The sequence below is a fragment of the Nicotiana attenuata genome, unplaced genomic scaffold (genome assembly GCF_001879085.1).
Source record: "Nicotiana attenuata strain UT unplaced genomic scaffold, NIATTr2, whole genome shotgun sequence".
In the NCBI taxonomy this organism is placed as follows: domain Eukaryota; kingdom Viridiplantae; phylum Streptophyta; class Magnoliopsida; order Solanales; family Solanaceae; genus Nicotiana; species Nicotiana attenuata.
Window position 1 is genome coordinate 140,430 of NW_017671161.1, and position 17,073 is coordinate 157,502.

General features: G+C 38.6%; 1 protein-coding gene across 1 annotated transcript; it reads left to right on the forward strand.

Moving 5' to 3' along the window:
- Window positions 1–6,172: 6,172 nt before the first annotated feature.
- On the forward strand, window positions 6,173–15,504 carry LOC109206358. The gene is made up of 3 exons (XM_019369185.1): window positions 6,173–6,613; window positions 14,254–14,295; window positions 15,067–15,504. The coding sequence occupies exons 1-3, from the start codon at window positions 6,173–6,175 to the stop codon at window positions 15,502–15,504; spliced, it is 921 nt and encodes a 306-aa protein (XP_019224730.1).
- The last annotated feature ends 1,569 nt before the right edge of the window (window positions 15,505–17,073 follow it).

A 17,073-nucleotide genomic window follows, 5' to 3' on the forward strand; every position in this document is an offset into this window, starting at 1 on the left:
AATTTGCCATATTTTCCAGCATCCCACTATTTATCCCAAGTTGCAAACCTTACTAGACATGTAAAAAAAATTGATTTCAACGAACTCAAAAGCAGTCACAAAAAATGATTTATTTTCATTTTTCAATATTGGGGATTGGCGTTTACTGCCATTTATCTGAAAGTGACTGCAAAAATATTCTTATTTTGACTTTGGTTCGAAAAATTCAAAATAAACATGTCCATCAAATCTTTATATACAGTGAAAAATTCAAAATAAACATGTCCATCAAATCTTTATATACAGTGCAATGTTTGTCATATTGTTCTTTTACACTCCATGCATCAGTATTTGAAACCTATTGATCCGACTAATTTGAATTCGCATCATATAAGGCACATGAGGATGCGCTATTTGCTATTTTTTAATTTTTTAATTTTAAAGCTCGAACTTGAAATTTTTACTTAAGGGCAGAGATCTCATACATCCAATCTACTTATATCATTGTTAATGTTACATGTGACAGATAAAATATATATACTTTTTCTTCTCTAGTGTTCTTTTATGAGCAAAAAGTCTATTTCATCTGCTCCTGGTCCTATTGGAGACGACTTTTTAATCACCCTAGCAGTGAGTTAAAAAAATTTGAAGAATTAATCCAAATACCTGTTCATCCAACCACTTAAACTAAAAATAATTGGTGATCGTATAATATATGTATAATTTATATAATTATATGCGCATAATTATATATATAATGTATAATTTATGTATATGGGTAAAAAAGTAATCAATGAATATGACTAACTAATTTATGTAAAGATGCCTATAATTTAAGAAGTCATTGCTTTGGCAATCATTGTCCAGTTGATTCTTCTGTACTTCCTTATTAATTATGTGAAAAGAAAAACCATTTCCAAGCACCACTAAAGAATTATCTGGATTTTTTATTTAAAAAAAAAAGGCAAAAGTAAATTCGACATACCTAAACATGCGAATTAGTTTATTTGCACTTTTGTTTATACAAAATTACATCAATTTATTGTTGGATTACTAATTAACCATGAATAAATGATATAATGTTTATGTGAAAATGAATTTACCGCTTTATTACATTTGTCGAAAATAGGTTCAAAGACGCATACACAGCCTTTCTTTGGGTTTCAGTGACTGTAAATACTCGAATTATGTGGGTGCCACTAGGGGTATGCATTCGATTTATCGATTCGATTTTGACCCTTATCGATAATTACTTATCGATTATCGATTTGTACATATGCTTATCGTTATCGTTTCAATAAGGTTCCGATTTTTTCGATTTCGATTTATCGATTTTTGGGGCTTATCGATTGCACCAATAAGAAAATTTGCGGGATTCCACGGAAAGTATATCGCTATAAACACGCCTAACTAATATGGACAAAAAGAAGCTAAAATAAGACGAACACCGTTTATAACATAAAAATTGTGTCAACAAGCACATGCAACAAAAGTAAAGTAAGGGATCAAATGTATGCCACCAACACTCCAACGGTATAAAAAAAAATACATCATCACGGCTAATTCTGTTTTCCATTAATTTGAACCTCATTCCCTTGAGCTTTAAATATGGTCATTCCTTAAATGTGGTAGAGGAAATAATAGGATTAAGGACTTAGGGTAAAGGAAAGGGTATTATAGAATAAGGGTAAAAAAAAAAGAAAAAAAATTGTGTATCTTATCGGTTTATCGATAAACCGATAACCGAAGAGGACAAAATCGAAATCGAAATCGATAACTCGATAAGGAAAATTTCGAAATCGAAATCGAAATCGATAAATCGATAAACCGATTCGAATGCACACCCCTAGGTGCCACACAAATAATCTCCAAATTAGCCCATAAACGGTGATGAGTCATGTGAAACTTAGTTCACGGGGAAATTGTTGGGTGCGTGTGGACAAAGTCCCATATAAAAAAAAAGAGCTACTTATAAGAAGTTGGATACTCTTAATGGTGTGAGGTTATCCCGGAACTACTATGCTATGTTTTGTAATTTTTCGCATGATGATTGATATTCGGCTTAAAGTATGCATATTCTTGTGTATATTACCTCGCATTTTGCTCATGTATCGTAGATTTTGGATGTGTACTATAATGATTTTTGCTATTTTGGGGTATTTTATGTGTAGGAATCATCCGGATGCAAATTGGGACGAAGGTGCGCGAATTGGAGCGAAAATGGGAAGAAAAGGCAAAAGTGCATAGTTCAGCGCCACAGTCAGCGTGGGGCGCTACCTGTGGCGCACAAAAAAGAATGCTTAACAACCCCAGCGCCAGGGCTAGCGTTCTACGCTGCCCTAGGCGCTGGTGATGTGAAAGTGTCCTATTTCGACCTGGACTCGGTTATTTCGACCCCAAGATGCCCCCAACTCATATAAAAGTGAACCCAAACCTATTTGAAGGAGAGGACGTGACTTTGAGAGAGGAACAAAAGTACGAAATACTCGGGAGCAGGGGTTTGATGAATTCTTCCATTCATCATCTAGTGTTCATTGATTTTATGTTTGAAAACATTATTTTTGATGATTGTATGAACATGAGTGGCTAAGAACCTTATTATTCCGGGGTCATGGGTGCTACATGAATGTCGTTGTTTGAAGTTTAAATTGACGAGTTTGATTTTATCATATTGGGTTGTTTATTTAATTCTATTCTTAATTATTTTGCTGTGTAGCTAATAGTGAAATACTATCTACGAATCTAGAGTTGAACTCGAAAGTGGGAATTCTAGATTGCATATAGGATTAAATATAGCAAGTTCTTGAACCAGGGCATCGGGGAACAGATTCGCAATTAGGATAGAAATATACCTAAGTGTCTTGCTTGGTTGAAATACAGGAAGTGTAAATGCATTCTTGTTAGTGTTAGTTCCATAGACATATAGGTATTAAGTTAGCTTGAATATGAGAGTAAGAACTCGACAGATTCTTATGAGTAGTATTAACTCTGTCAATCAACAACTCAGACAAATCAATTAGTCAGTTTAAGCCAAGAACGCAACAAGATTGTTAGCTAGCCTATGACCCTGGAATATCCTTTCCTACTGACTTTTATTCGAAATTGCCTAAGTGTTGTAGTTGATCTCTAGTTATTTCATTGCTTGATAGTTTCTTAGGTAGTAAATTACTCACTTACACATTTTGTGAGAAATATCTTGAATCGATAAGTTGTTTGAGTTTGAATCAGTCAAAAGTTAAACATAAGTCTCCGTGAAAACGATACTCTACTCACTACTCTATTACTTGACGACCATGTATACTTGCGTGAGTGTGTTTGGTCGCAACAAGTTTTTGGCGTTGTTGCCGGGGCCTTAGAAATTAGCTACTTGTCTGAGTTAAGCTTTTATTAGTTATTTGTTCAAGTTTTAATTTTCAGTTTACCTTGATTGTGTTAACGCAAGCTCTTTTCTTGAATGCGGAGGAGTAGAAGCACAAACAACCTCCTTCCTCTTGATCCTGAAATTGAACGAATACTTCACAGGCTGAGGAGGGAAGTCGAAGCTAGAACTAGAATAGAAAGAGAGTTGGACATCGTAGGTCAACCACAACCAGTAGGGATGGCAGGTAATGAAGAGTGTCCGGTGATAGAAGCCGCAAGTCCAAATCTTGCTAATATGACTCGGGCTATTGTGAAGCCTGATATCAAGGGTCATTTTGAACTCAAACAATACATGGTGTATATGATTCAGTCCATAGGGGAATATGTGGGTATGTCTCATGAGACCCACATCGGCACATTCAGAACTTCCTGGAAATTACAGATACTTACAATTATCCTAACATTTCCAAGGACTACATCATGCTGACACTGTTCCCCTTTTCACTGCTGGGAGAAGCTAAAGGTGGAGGTGATTGAAAAATTTCCCCCATCGACATCCGTCAAGGGAATTCATAATTTCTTGGGACATGCAGGTTTTTATCCTCGTTTCATTAAAGATTTTTCAAAAATTTCTTCTCCTCTGTGCAGGCTTCTTGAAAAGGATATCTCCTTCAAATTTGATGATACTTGTCTGAAAGCATTTGAGGAGCTGAAGAAAAGATTGGTGATTGTGCCAATTACCATTGCCCCGGATTGGGCGCAACCCTTTGAGTTGATGTGTGATGTAATGCTGTATGGTGGGCCGGGCTGGGCCCGGGACCGGATCGGGCCCGCGGTCTTAACGGGCTAAACGGTCCTGGCGGGCCGGTCCCCAATGGTGCAAGAGGCCCGTCGCGGGCCGGTTCTCATCTCTAAGCCCACGAGCCCGGGACCGCTAAGCCCGGGACCGGTTCAACCGGGCCTAACGGGCTCCAACGGCTATTTTTAAATTTTTTTTTTTAAAAAAAAAAGACCAACGGTCAGATTTTTAAAATCTAGCCATTGGCCTTCATAATTTATCCGTTGGCCACTTTAAAAAATAGCCATTTGGCCCCCAAACATTATTTTAACCCCAAACTTTATATAATTATACTTTTTCCCAATTCTCAACTATAAATACCCTCTCATTCTTTCATTTTTACTCACCAATTCATCAATCTCTCTCAATCTATGTCTAATTTCTCTTCTATAATTGCTTATTTTATTATTGCAATTTCGTGATTGTGAAGTTGGTGAATTTCTCAATCTAAATTTCTCTCAATCTCTCAATCTCCAATTTTCAAGACTTCAAGTCTCAATCTCAATTTTCAAGTTAAATGATGCCTCGTTCGGAAAGAGTGCGCTTATTTGTTTCGCAATACTATGAAGTGCTTGAAGAAAATGAAGAAGGCCAAATATTAAAGTGCAAGAACTGTGGAAGAGTCTTAAATTTTCGTTCAGGGTGTACCACATGCATTTTAAGAAGGCATATAAAGTATTGTGTTGAGGGTATTTATCCGCAAATTCGTCTTTAAGATTTTTCAACAATTTGTGTTATTTTAAAATTATTAGACGTATTTATGCTTCATGTTGTACTTTGTTATTAATTTATTATGCATGCCAATTTAGTTTTACTATTGTTTTGTTATTTTACTTTTACGTCAAGCACTTTAATAATTAGATTTCTATATTATATATACTACAAATATTTATATATCCATGCATAAGAGCAATTTATATATATACATACATATATGGTTTACAAGAAATTGCCTTAAATAAAAAAAATTTAAAAAAAAACCCGGAAATAAAAAAGCCCGTTAGGCCCGCTAAGCCCACGAGCCCGGCCCATTTAGCCCAGGACCATATGGGCTTAGGCCCGTCACGGGTTGGTCCCACCCGTTGAGCCCACGAAGCCCGGGACCGTGAAGCCCGGGACCGCCAGAGCCCGGGACCGCTAAGCCCAGGCCCGTTTAGCCCAGCCCGTTTAGCCCATTTAGGCCCGGGCCCGGCCCACCATACAGCCTTATGTGAGTGACTTCGCAATCGAAGCTGTTTTGGGGCAAATGAGGGGTAAAATTTTTTACTCCATTTATTACGCGAGCAAACTTTGAATCCAACCCAGATGAACTACATTGTTACTAAAAAAGAGTTACTTGTAGTGATGTGGGCATTTGACAAGTTCAGATCCTATCTAGTTGGAACCAAAGTCATCGTCTACACAGATCACTCAGCTATAAGGTATTTGTTTGAAAAGAAAGACGCAAAGTCGAGGCTAATTCGATGGGTCCTTCTCTTGCAAGAATTTGCCTTAGAAATTTGGGATAAAAAAGGAATAGAGAATCAAGTGGCTAATCACTTGTCCAGATTAGAAAATCGGAACCATGTAGCTGGGGGGGGGGGGTCGATCAAAGAAACCTTTCCAGATGAGCAGTTATTGATCGTTGCCTCGAGTGTAGCCCCGTGGTATGCAGATTATCTGAATTTTATTGCAAGTGGGGTGATGCCACCAGAATTGACACCCGATAATAGAAGAATATTTCGACATGATGTGAGCTCTACATGTGGGATGAGCCATTCCTATATAAACAGTTTGAGGATCAGTTGGTACGAAGATGTATTCCCGAGGAGGAGATGAGTGCAATATTGCATGACTGTCATGCTTCTCCATATGGAGGTCTTCATGGTGGGAATAGAACTGCCCAAACAGTGTTGCAATTGGGTTTCTATTGGCCAAAATTGTTTAAGGATGCACATGCCTTTGTCAAAAAGTGTGACATGTGCCAAAGAATCGGAACAATCACGAAAAAGCGAGATGCCTTTGCAAAATATTCTGGCAGTAGAGATCTTTGATGTTTGGGGGATTGATTTCATGGGACCATTCCCATACTCTAATGGTCATAGGTACATCTTGTTGGCAATCAAATACGTGTCTAAGTGGGTGGAGGCCATTGCTCTTCCTACTAATGACGCAAATGTAGTGGTAAACTTTGTAAAAAAACATATCTTCACACGCTTTGGGACTCCATGGGTGCTGATAAGTGATGGAGGAACTCACTTCTATAAAAAATTGTTGAATAACGTTCTAGCAAAGTATGGAGTTAAGCACAAGGTTGCCACCGCCTATCACCCCCAAACGAGTGGTCAAGTGGATGTGTCAAACCGAGAGGTGAATCAGATTCTGGAGAAAACGGTAAGTGGAAATAGGAAGGATTGGGTGGGAAAGCTGGACGATGCATTATGGGCATATCGAACGGTATACAAGACCTCGTAAGTACTTCTCTGTATAAGTTGTTTTATGGGAAGTCGTGCCACTTACCTATCGAGCTTGAACACAAAGCCTATTGGGCGATTAGAAAGCCAAATATTGATATGGACTTAGCCGTCAAGAAGAGGTTGTTTCAACTAAACGAGCTTGATGAGTTTCGGTTGCACGCGTACAAAAATGCCAAATTGTATAAAGAAAAGACTAAGAGGTAGCATGATAAACACATCCAACATCACGAGTTTGAGCCAGGTCAAGAAGTTCTCTTGTTTAATTCAATGTTCAAGCTTTTCCCCAGAAAGCATAAGTCTCGATAGACAGGTCCTTTCGTGGTGGTAAGTGTGAGGCCTCATGGAGCGGTAGAATTGCATGATATGACCTCAAGTGGTACCTTCTTGGTAAACGGGCATTATTGGGGTGGTGACATTGCGCACCACAAGACCTCGGTAGACTTGGCCGATACTTGAAAAAGGTGTTGAGTCGTGCCGCGACGTAAAATCAGGCACTTGTTAGGAGGCAACTGATCACGCCTAACTCTAGTCCTAAAAAGGATAAGCAGTCACTGCAAATATAATCCGGTCTAAAAGTCCGGAGTCGAATCCCACAGAGAACTAAGGCTTAGCTATATCTGTTTAATATCACTAAGAAGACATGTTTGAACAATTTTCTAAATTATAAAGATTGAGATTTATATTTCTAACTAATTAACTAGCAAATACTATAAAGCGATAAAACTATCAACTAACGAGACAAAGGGTTGGAGACTAAATTAAGGAGGTCAAGAGTTATGATTTCCCCAATTATCGAAATCCTTACAGCTATGTTCCCTACAATTTCGCCGATGTATTCTCTACTGATCGTGAGCACTTTAGGTGTCATAATTCTCTCTCTCGAGCAACAACAATAATTTACTAGACATATTCTCTCGAACTACGCTAGTTGGCTTCATCTAACCGCTCACTATGACCACGTCAAGGCTTTGTTATTTCTAAACCTGCCTTTAAACCCACTGTATTGATTTCTCACATACGTTAGGAGTGACGTTGTTCAACAACTACCTAAATATGTACTCTCTCTCGAGCACTACACACTAAATAGGCACAGTCAATTGATGGTCATTCAATCAATAACAACAAATACGTAGTTGAACAAGTAGAGAAATCCAACGGCTCAATTATCTAAAAACATAACAAGAATTTATCCTACAAAAGGTTCTATCAAAACCCTAGATAACAAATTAGCTATTCATAATAGTATGTAAAACTACAATACTAAAAGTCATAACCAACAATGAAAAACTAGGAAGAGGAAGGAAAAAACTCGTAGAAGAATTCTCCGCCTTGCTCCTATTGTGTCTCTGCCTCTTTAGGTCGAATCTGTGTCAAAAATTGGTCTCCTCCCCTCAAAATACCATTTTTCCATGTATATACACCAAGTAGGGTTGGGACCAAACTATTATACCTTCTCCTACGCGAAAAAGGACAAGTTTCCAGGCCTGGATGTCCGCGGCCGCGGCCCGGGCGCGGTACTTTCCTAGTGTACTGCCTCAGCCCGCCTCAGGTCCGCGGTTGCTGTTTCAACCGCATTTTTCACATTGTTCCCTTTGGAATTTGGAAAAGCTTAAAACATGAAAGTTGTAGCCCTTTGAGTTAGCTTTCCAACCATATATTGTGGATCCCAAATGGAGTTCTGAGAAAAATTATGTGCATTTTACTAAACAGTATACAATATGCCTACTCGATTCTTTGTTTTGTTGCTCTATCATCCGTTGATCCCCGAATGCGATCCCAGCTTAATTCCTTGGGCTTTTACTCAGACTTCAAAGCTCTAAATCACTTGAGTTTATTCCATAACATCTACATAGCTCGGAATCACCTCTACAAGGCATAAAACACACAATTAGTGCAAGACACTAGCGATTAAAGCTCAAACTCAATTAAAGTGCAGTAAATTAGAGTGTAATAATCGACTAAAATACGCAATTATAGCCTATCATCAACACTCCACACTTAAACCATTGCTCGTCCTTGAGCAATCAAACTACACTTTTTTATAGACACGACCTTTTTTTAAACAATTCTCCTAAATCATCACACCAAGAATATTTAAAATAGACTAAGCACAAAAGCGTAACATCTTCACCTCAAGATTTGACTCACAAGTACCACGCATTATTCACAACTCACCCACTTACTCTAACATAGAGATCAGTGACATTACCTTTCCTTCATGAATCAAGTGCCCTCACACAACAAAAGAGAGTAGTTCCACACAATAAAATTTAAGAGCACTTAGGACTCAAGATAGAAAGAATTCACTCACTCTCAGAAATAACATTCATATGCCACAAAAGATGCACCATAAGCTTGCCCGTAGTGTACTACTCCACTAATCGAGCTCATTCAATCTAGGATCAATTAGGACATTATTTGGTTGTAATGTAGGCTACGGGACGGGTATGATACATTTAGATATAAGAGTGACTACACCTCCCTAAGCACTTTAATACATATACTTTAACATTCAAACCCCATACTTATGTCAAACGAAACTCCACCTTCACATCAATGTATATTACCCATTCTTCTTTAAGCACACTTACATCAAAAGCCACCACTTATCAAGGAATATTTTTTTTCCACAATAATCGAACTATTTTTTTTCTTTTTTTCTTTTTTTTTCCAATTCAAATGGCTCTTACTTTTTTCAAAACAGTGCACCTTTCTCCTTATTTCATTAGTTCCACTCAAAAGCCAAACCAACCACCCCACACTTTAACTTTTACACAGTTCATAATAATTCAAGTGCTCATGAGAGGTTAAAAGGTTCAAATAGATGATTAATTCAAACAAATGGGTAAGGCTTGTAATGTGGTTGCCAAAGAAACAAGATTACATGCTTAAAGGGGTTAACTACGATACATAACAATTAGGTGGGTAAAATATACATATCTGGCTCAACAAAGAAACGCCTATATCACTTCCAAGACCGAACAAAACTACTATTTTGCTTTGCAAACACACAGGGCAAGTTCTAGGCATCAAATGCAATGCACAGAATATAACAAATCCTTACACACACATGGCACATAACTCACTCAGGATTGGTTTCATCAAGACACTCTAGTCAAAGCAGTTAAGCAAATTTAAGATCATTAAATTTAAGGTACTTATACAAGAGTCAAAAACTGAGCCTAAGCGTCACAACCAAAGTACTCACTATTCTCAAGGCATAACAAAGTCAAGAGATATTGCTTCAATTCAAACACAACACAATGGCTCCTACTCCCAAAAAAAAAACTAACGACACCCGGTTCAAACAAAACCCTTGGAAAAGAACCGCGGCACAAAAAAACCAAAGGGGAATTATTACACTACCTACAAAGAAAATCTTTTTATTTTATTTTTTCTTTAAACTTAAATCCCTCAAAAAAATTGTCTAATAGATCCATCGTCTGAAAAAGTCCAATCTTTTCTATTTTAAAAAAATTATTAAATTAAACTAACGCAACTAAAATAGCGTAGAAAGTCACCCAGACAATCTCCTCACCCCACACTTAAAATTGTGCATTGTCCCCAATGCACACCATAACTAATAAAAGGGTAAAAGAGACTCCCTGGTAGGCCAAAGGCCGAAGCACTAACAGCTCATGAGGTACTCAGACTTCTCCCAAGCTTGGTCCTTCGTGCGGGTACCTCACACTTACTTCCAACCATTTGGTTTGCTGTTGCATCCTTCCAATAACTTTGTTTTCCATGCTCCTAGAAAATAAAAAATTGACACTACAAAAATAATACAATTAAAAAAAATAAAAAAAATAAAAGAAAGCAATAAAGCTGGGTTGCCTCCCAACAAGCGCTTGATTTAACGTCGCGCCACGACGCGAATCACTTTTTGCCTCCACCTTGAGCTTATGAATTGAACCCCCAATTTGGCATCAAGTTTTAGGCTATGCTCCAGCGGAGGAGGAACAAATATAATTGGCCCAAGCAACCATTGTACTATTCTATACTTCTTGGCTTTTAGATGAGCTATGTAGTCCTGTCTTTCTGGCAAGAAAAATTCCAAAATATAGGCACCTTGTTCCTCATTCCTTGACTTTTCAATCGGCTCGGATGACTCTATTTCCATATCGTCATCCAAGCACAATGTAGAAAAATGTTTGGAGTGAGGACCAATGCGCTCACACATGAACTTCAGGACTTTCAGCATCCTCAACATCAATGATATTAGAGTCAACAAAATTTGTATCCTCAATGTCCTTGGCTGACTCTAGTCTCACTTCTTCAACATTGACATCCTCAAATTGTAGTTGGCTAGGTTGTAGATTTTCTACTCTGACCTCCCCAATTAACACCTCAAATTCATGCTCTTCTTGGCTACTATCATCAATATTGGCTTGTTGAGCATTAAAAGCTCCAACCACTTGACTCAATTGAGCCTCCAACTTGCGAATAGTTGCCTCTTACCTTTCTATCTGCAATTGTTTTTCATTATTTTGTTTCAGAAGGCACTTTAACATATCCTTGATCTCCTTCAGGTCTGCATCCCCAGGTTCTTTATTCCTATTAACTTCACAAGAAAAGGTAGAACCGTCATAGTAAGGGTTTGGGGGGAGATAAGAAATATAAGCACAACCATTAAAGTGACCATTTTTACCACCACACACATCACACATATTCCAAAAATAAGATTGAGTTGGTGCACATAACTCGCTCTCGGGAATATTTTGATAATTTTGATACGGGTGGTTTCCTTCACAATATATATGAGGATCAATAGTAGAATTATCTACACCTAAATTCTCATAATTCCAAGATGTCATGTTTCTCGAATCAACAGTTATAAAAAAAACCAAAAAAAAAAAAAATAAAAGTTCAAAATTGAACCCTAGCAATATATGCAGCTACAACTACATCGTTAGTTCTCCGGCAACGGCGCCAAAATTTGATCATGCCCAACTCTAGTCCTAAAAAGGATAAGCGGTCGCTGCAAATATAATCTGATCTAAAAGTCCGGAGTCGAATCCCACAGAGAACTAAGGCTTAGCTATATCTATTTAATATCACTAAGAAGACAAGTTTGAACAATTTTCTAAATTATAAAGATTGAGATTTATATTTCTAACTAATTAACTAGCAAATACTATAAAGCGATAAAACTATCAACTAACGAGACAAAGGGTTGGAGACTAAATTATGGAGGTCTAGAGTTATGATTTCCCCAATTGTCGGAATTCTTACAGCTATGTTCCCTACAATTTCGCCGATGTATTCTCTGCTGATCGTGAGCACTTTAGGTGTCATAATTCTCTCTCGAGCAACTACAATAATTTAATAGACATATTCTCTCAAACTACACTAGTTGGCTTCATCTAACCGCTCACTATGACCACGTCAAGGCTTTGTTATTTCTAAACCTGCCTTTAAACCCACTGTATTGATTTCTCACATACGTTAGGAGTGACGTTGTTCAACAACTACCTAAATATGTACTCTCTCTCGAGCACTACACACTAAATAGGCACATTCAATTGATGGTCATTCAATCAACAACAACAAATACGTAGTTGAACAAGTAGAGAAATCCAACGGCTCAATTATATAAAAACATAACAAGAATTTATCCTAGAAAAGGTTCTATCAAAACCCTAGATAGCAAATTAGCTATTCATAATAGTATGTGAAACTACAATACTAAAAGTTGTAACCAACAATGAAAAACTAGAAAGAGGAAGGAAAAAACTCGTAGAAGAATTCTCCGCCTTGCTCCTATTGTGTCTCTGCCTTCTTAGGTCGAATCCGTGTCAAAAATTGGTCTCCTCCCCTCAAAATACCATTTTTCCATGTATATATACCAAGTAGGGTCGGGCCCAAACTATTATACCTTCTCCTACGGAAAAAGGACAAGTTTCCAGGCCTGGACGTTCGCAGCCGCGGCCCGGGCGCGGTACTTTCCTAGTGTACTGCCTCAGCCCGCCTCAGGTCCGCGATCGCGGTTTCGACCGCATTTTTCACACTGTTCCCTTTGGAATTTGGAAAAGCTTATAACATGAAAGTTGTAGCTCTTTGAGTTAGCTTTCCAACCATATATTGTGGATCCCAAATGGAGTTCTGACAGAAAAGTTATGTGCATTTTACTAAACAGTATACAATATGCCTACTCGATTCTTTGTTTTGTTGCTCTATCATCCGTTGATCCCCGAATACGATCCCGCCTTAATTCCTTGGGCTTTTACTCAGACTTCAAAGCTCTAAATCACTTGAATCTATTCCATAACATCTACATAGCTCGGAATCACCCCTACAAGGCATAAAACACACAATTAGTGCAAGACACTAGCGATTAAAGCTCAAACTCAATTAAAGTGCAGTAAATTAGAGTGTAATAATCGACTAAAATACGCAATTATAGCCTATCATCAACATCCCAATTTTCAATGCTTTCATAGCTTAGCTTTTTTTTTTTATAGTTAGAATAGACTAGTTTTTTTGTTTTCTTCATAGTTATAGAAATCATAGGCGGGAATGGTGTAGGGTGTGTATAATGTACGTATTAAGTGCTCGGGTAGGAGGAAATTAGAAAAAAATAGAAAATTTCGGCAAACCAGCGCCCAGGCTAGCGCCCCACGTTGCTTGGGCCGCAGTTTCCAGTGTGGTTACAACGAGCGCCAAGCCCAACGTCGGGCGCTGGGCTGGGGGGTCAGGTAAGTTAATTTCTTTTGTTTATTTTCGTTTTTTTTATTTCTTTAGTTATCTAACCCATTACCCGATCCTATTACCCATATACACTAACATAATAACCCATCCCATTAATATAACTCTAACCCAAACTTCCACTTTCTCTCTCCTCGTTACACTCAAACAAACCCTTCTTCCCGTTTCTTCCTCTCTCCCTCTCTCCCTCTCTCAAATTCTCCACTATTGCTTGTGCGTTCTCTTCTCAAACTCCAAGGTATGTTCCTCACCTTCTTCTTCTTTTGTTTATTGTGAATTTTTTGTGTGTTGTAATGACCTCCATTCTCAAATGACCCCCATTATTGACATGTTTTATTGTTGTGGTAGGTGGCCCAAATGTGCATGAAATTGGTTGTCAGTATTGGTTGTGATGTTGTATATGAAGTAGTAAACTACAATTTCCTCTACTTCATTTAAATTTGGGAGGGACAACATTGTTGAAATAAGAGAAGTAAAATTGATGCCCGCAATGTGTTTGCTAAAATGCTTAAAATAGTGAATTGTACACCGGTGAATTCTGAGTAGCAGCGTGTATATGATGTTGGGCGAAGTGTGGGATGTTTGGAGGGGGGGGGGGTGGTTGGGGTTAATGTATCTTTTGTTAAGCTCTTGTAAGTAGTAGTTAGTGTACAATATTAGTGTAGTAATGTGGACTCTAGCATTACTTGTTTGCACTACGGTTAAGTTATGGCCATGCTCGACTACTTGAATTGTGTGGCATGGTAAAGTCTTGCGTACTATCTCCTTGTGATGAAACATTGGTGCACATTGAACCACTATTGTGAGTAGATTATACATAGCCTTCGGTTTTAAGTGTGGGGTCATCTTAGCCTCTTACGATGACCTTGGGCGAGTTTGCTGATTCATTCTCACATTTGTGTTTGTCGTGTGTAGGTTGCTATAGCTCGTGACAATGATACCAAAGAAAAGGGAGTGGTAAAGTCCTCCACTACCGCCCCCCCTAAAAAATGAAAGCAGGGTGAAGGTTCTTCACAGCAAGCTAAGGGAAAGCAGGTTGCTAGCGGGTCGACGAGGACACCGTCACTCCCACGGCCTCGGTTGGATCTAGTTTGAGATGATGCCATCAAATGGCATAATAACTTTGTGCCATATGGGGGATACGTCTACGAAATGGGGATTAATGTGAAATCTCTAGAAAAGAATTTCCCGAATGTGCTTGCCCGGTTGGTAGAGATGAAGATGGAGAAACTCATAGATTACTCGGGCCCTGCGAATTTGAGTATGGTGCGAACGCTATACGCCAATTGGAACACGATCTTATTCTGGTCATGGGTCGACGAAAGGAGATACCAATGGATAGGAGATCCTTGTGTGAATTTTTGGGAGTTGATCGACCTAATCCACGGAGGCTAAATAAGTTCGTCAAAATCCCACGCTAACGGACAATATATCACACTCTTTTTGGCGTTGATTCTAATGCCAAGTGGACACGGACTAAGGGAGATGCCCACCTTGAGATGCTCCGTTTCAACTTCAACGAGACGGCTAAGGTATGGAAAAACTTCTTGTAGGCTAGATAGATGCCGTTGAGCATAACAGTGAATGCACTCGAGCTCGAGTGTGTGTGACATTTTTCTAATGACTAGGTGACCCATAAATGTGGCTGAGATCATTCTAGGATAGATGGCCCGCACCCGCTTTGAGCAAAGTAACAAAAGGTTCTTCTTTGGAAACTTCCTAACGCAGTACATGCTATCTCGTGGGGTACCGGAGTACCTTGGATATGATGAGGTAGTGGAGTCACCAAAGGCATTGCTAGACATTACATCCTTGCTGGAATCCATATCAAAGCTAAGCCAGGCTGCAAGGAATAAGAGGGATGAAAACTTCAACAGGTATCTTTATAGTTCCCTCAATGCGATAATGAGCAGGCTAGAGGTTTCGGATGAAGAGCGTATGCATCTACGCAATGACCTCTCCAGTTCTTCCAAGGAGATGTTGGGCATTGCACCAGGCAGTCCCATTCACCCTGAGGACGAGAACACATACAAAGGATCTGATGATGAGGATGAGGATGATGATGAAGTCATGGGGCCCATGACTTTGGTGCCCCTAGAAACGGATAATGAATATGAGCCCAAAGCTGCGGCTGGTGGAAATTCTAAGGAGGAGGAATCTGACTAGCAGGGAGTTCTTTCTTTCCACCTTACGTTGTTTTGAATTTCTTTATGAATCGGGGACTACACATCATTCAAGTGTGGGGTGAGGGAAATGCTTCTTGACTTGCAATTGTATAATTTTCTTTATTTTTTGTTTGTTTTAGTTCAATTTAGAACTCACATAGTCTAATTAGTTTGTTTATAAAAAATAAAAAATATATATACAAAAAATTTGAAAAATCCCAGACTTTTCCCGACGATGGATCTGTTGGACAATTTTCTTGAGGGATTAAAGTCTGATTAAAAATATCAAAAAGATCTTCGTTGTTTTTGTTAGGATAGTTAGGTAGTATCCCTTGGTTTTTCTTTGGACTTCGGTTCTTTTCCATGGTTGTAGCTCGAACCGGGTATATTTGTTTATTTTTTTAGTTTTTTTAGGAGTAGGATAGGAAGAAGCTGAGGTGTTCTGAGTACCTGTTGACATGTTTGGTGCTAACATATTAAGGTATGGCATGCGCTCTGTTTTCCTGAATACTTGATGTGAATTGTAATGCCCAAGTAAATTAAGTAGCCTACTCTATGACACCTTTTCCTCAGTTGTGTGAGTTGTATTCCACCTAATGCATAATTGCTTAAAAATTCTCAACTAGTTGTGCTTGCTCGACTTGAGAGTCGAACAGAACCATCGTGATTAAGTCATGTGCAATGTGTGTGTGTGGATTTGCGATATTCTGTGCTATCCTGTGTAGTCTAAAACTTGCCCCGTGTGTTACTCGAAGCGAACTCATTAAGTTGTGCTAGTTTAGGAGATGAAATAGGCGTTTCTTGCTTGATCACGTCCTTGTTACTTAAAAATAAAATTTTCCATTGCTAGCTCATTTGAGCCTATAGACCTTTCCTTTGGACCCACATTACAAGCCGAACCCCTATTTTCTTCTTAATTTGAGATTGTTTAACCTCTATCTCCTAAGGCACTTAGTCGCTAAAAGAAGTAAGGTGAGATATTGTTGAGTATCTTTCGAGTGGAACCGTGGAAGGGCCCTTAAGGTGCACTAAAGTTGTGAAAAGAGGTCACTGGTCGATGAACCTTAATGTATGGAGTGTCTGTAGAGAAAAAAAAGAATAGTTCGAATAATGTAAAACACACACACACACACACCTTCTAATCTTACTAATTCATACTAATGGAAATATCAAAATACTTAATTAAAAAAGGGCTATGTTATATATGTTTTATGGCGAGTGAAGTGGTTGAGACGAATATGAGCTCAATTTTGTGTGTGTAGTGTATTAAAGTGCTTAGGAGGGTCAGTCACAATACCTAATTGATTCTAGATTTGGCTACCTGAGATTAGTAGAGATGTACACTACGAGCAAGCTTATGGTACGACCACGAGATGCACATGAATTCTTGTGAAAGTGAGCGAATTTTGTTCAATAGTGTGATGTCCTTAATGTGTGCGCTACTTCTATATTCACTCTTTTGCTTGTGGTGAGGGCACTTGGTCTCATGACGGATTGGTGATGTTGTAAACTTATTTTGTTGGGTGAGTGCGCGAGTTGAGGATGCTTAGTGGTAACGAGTCGGGTCTTG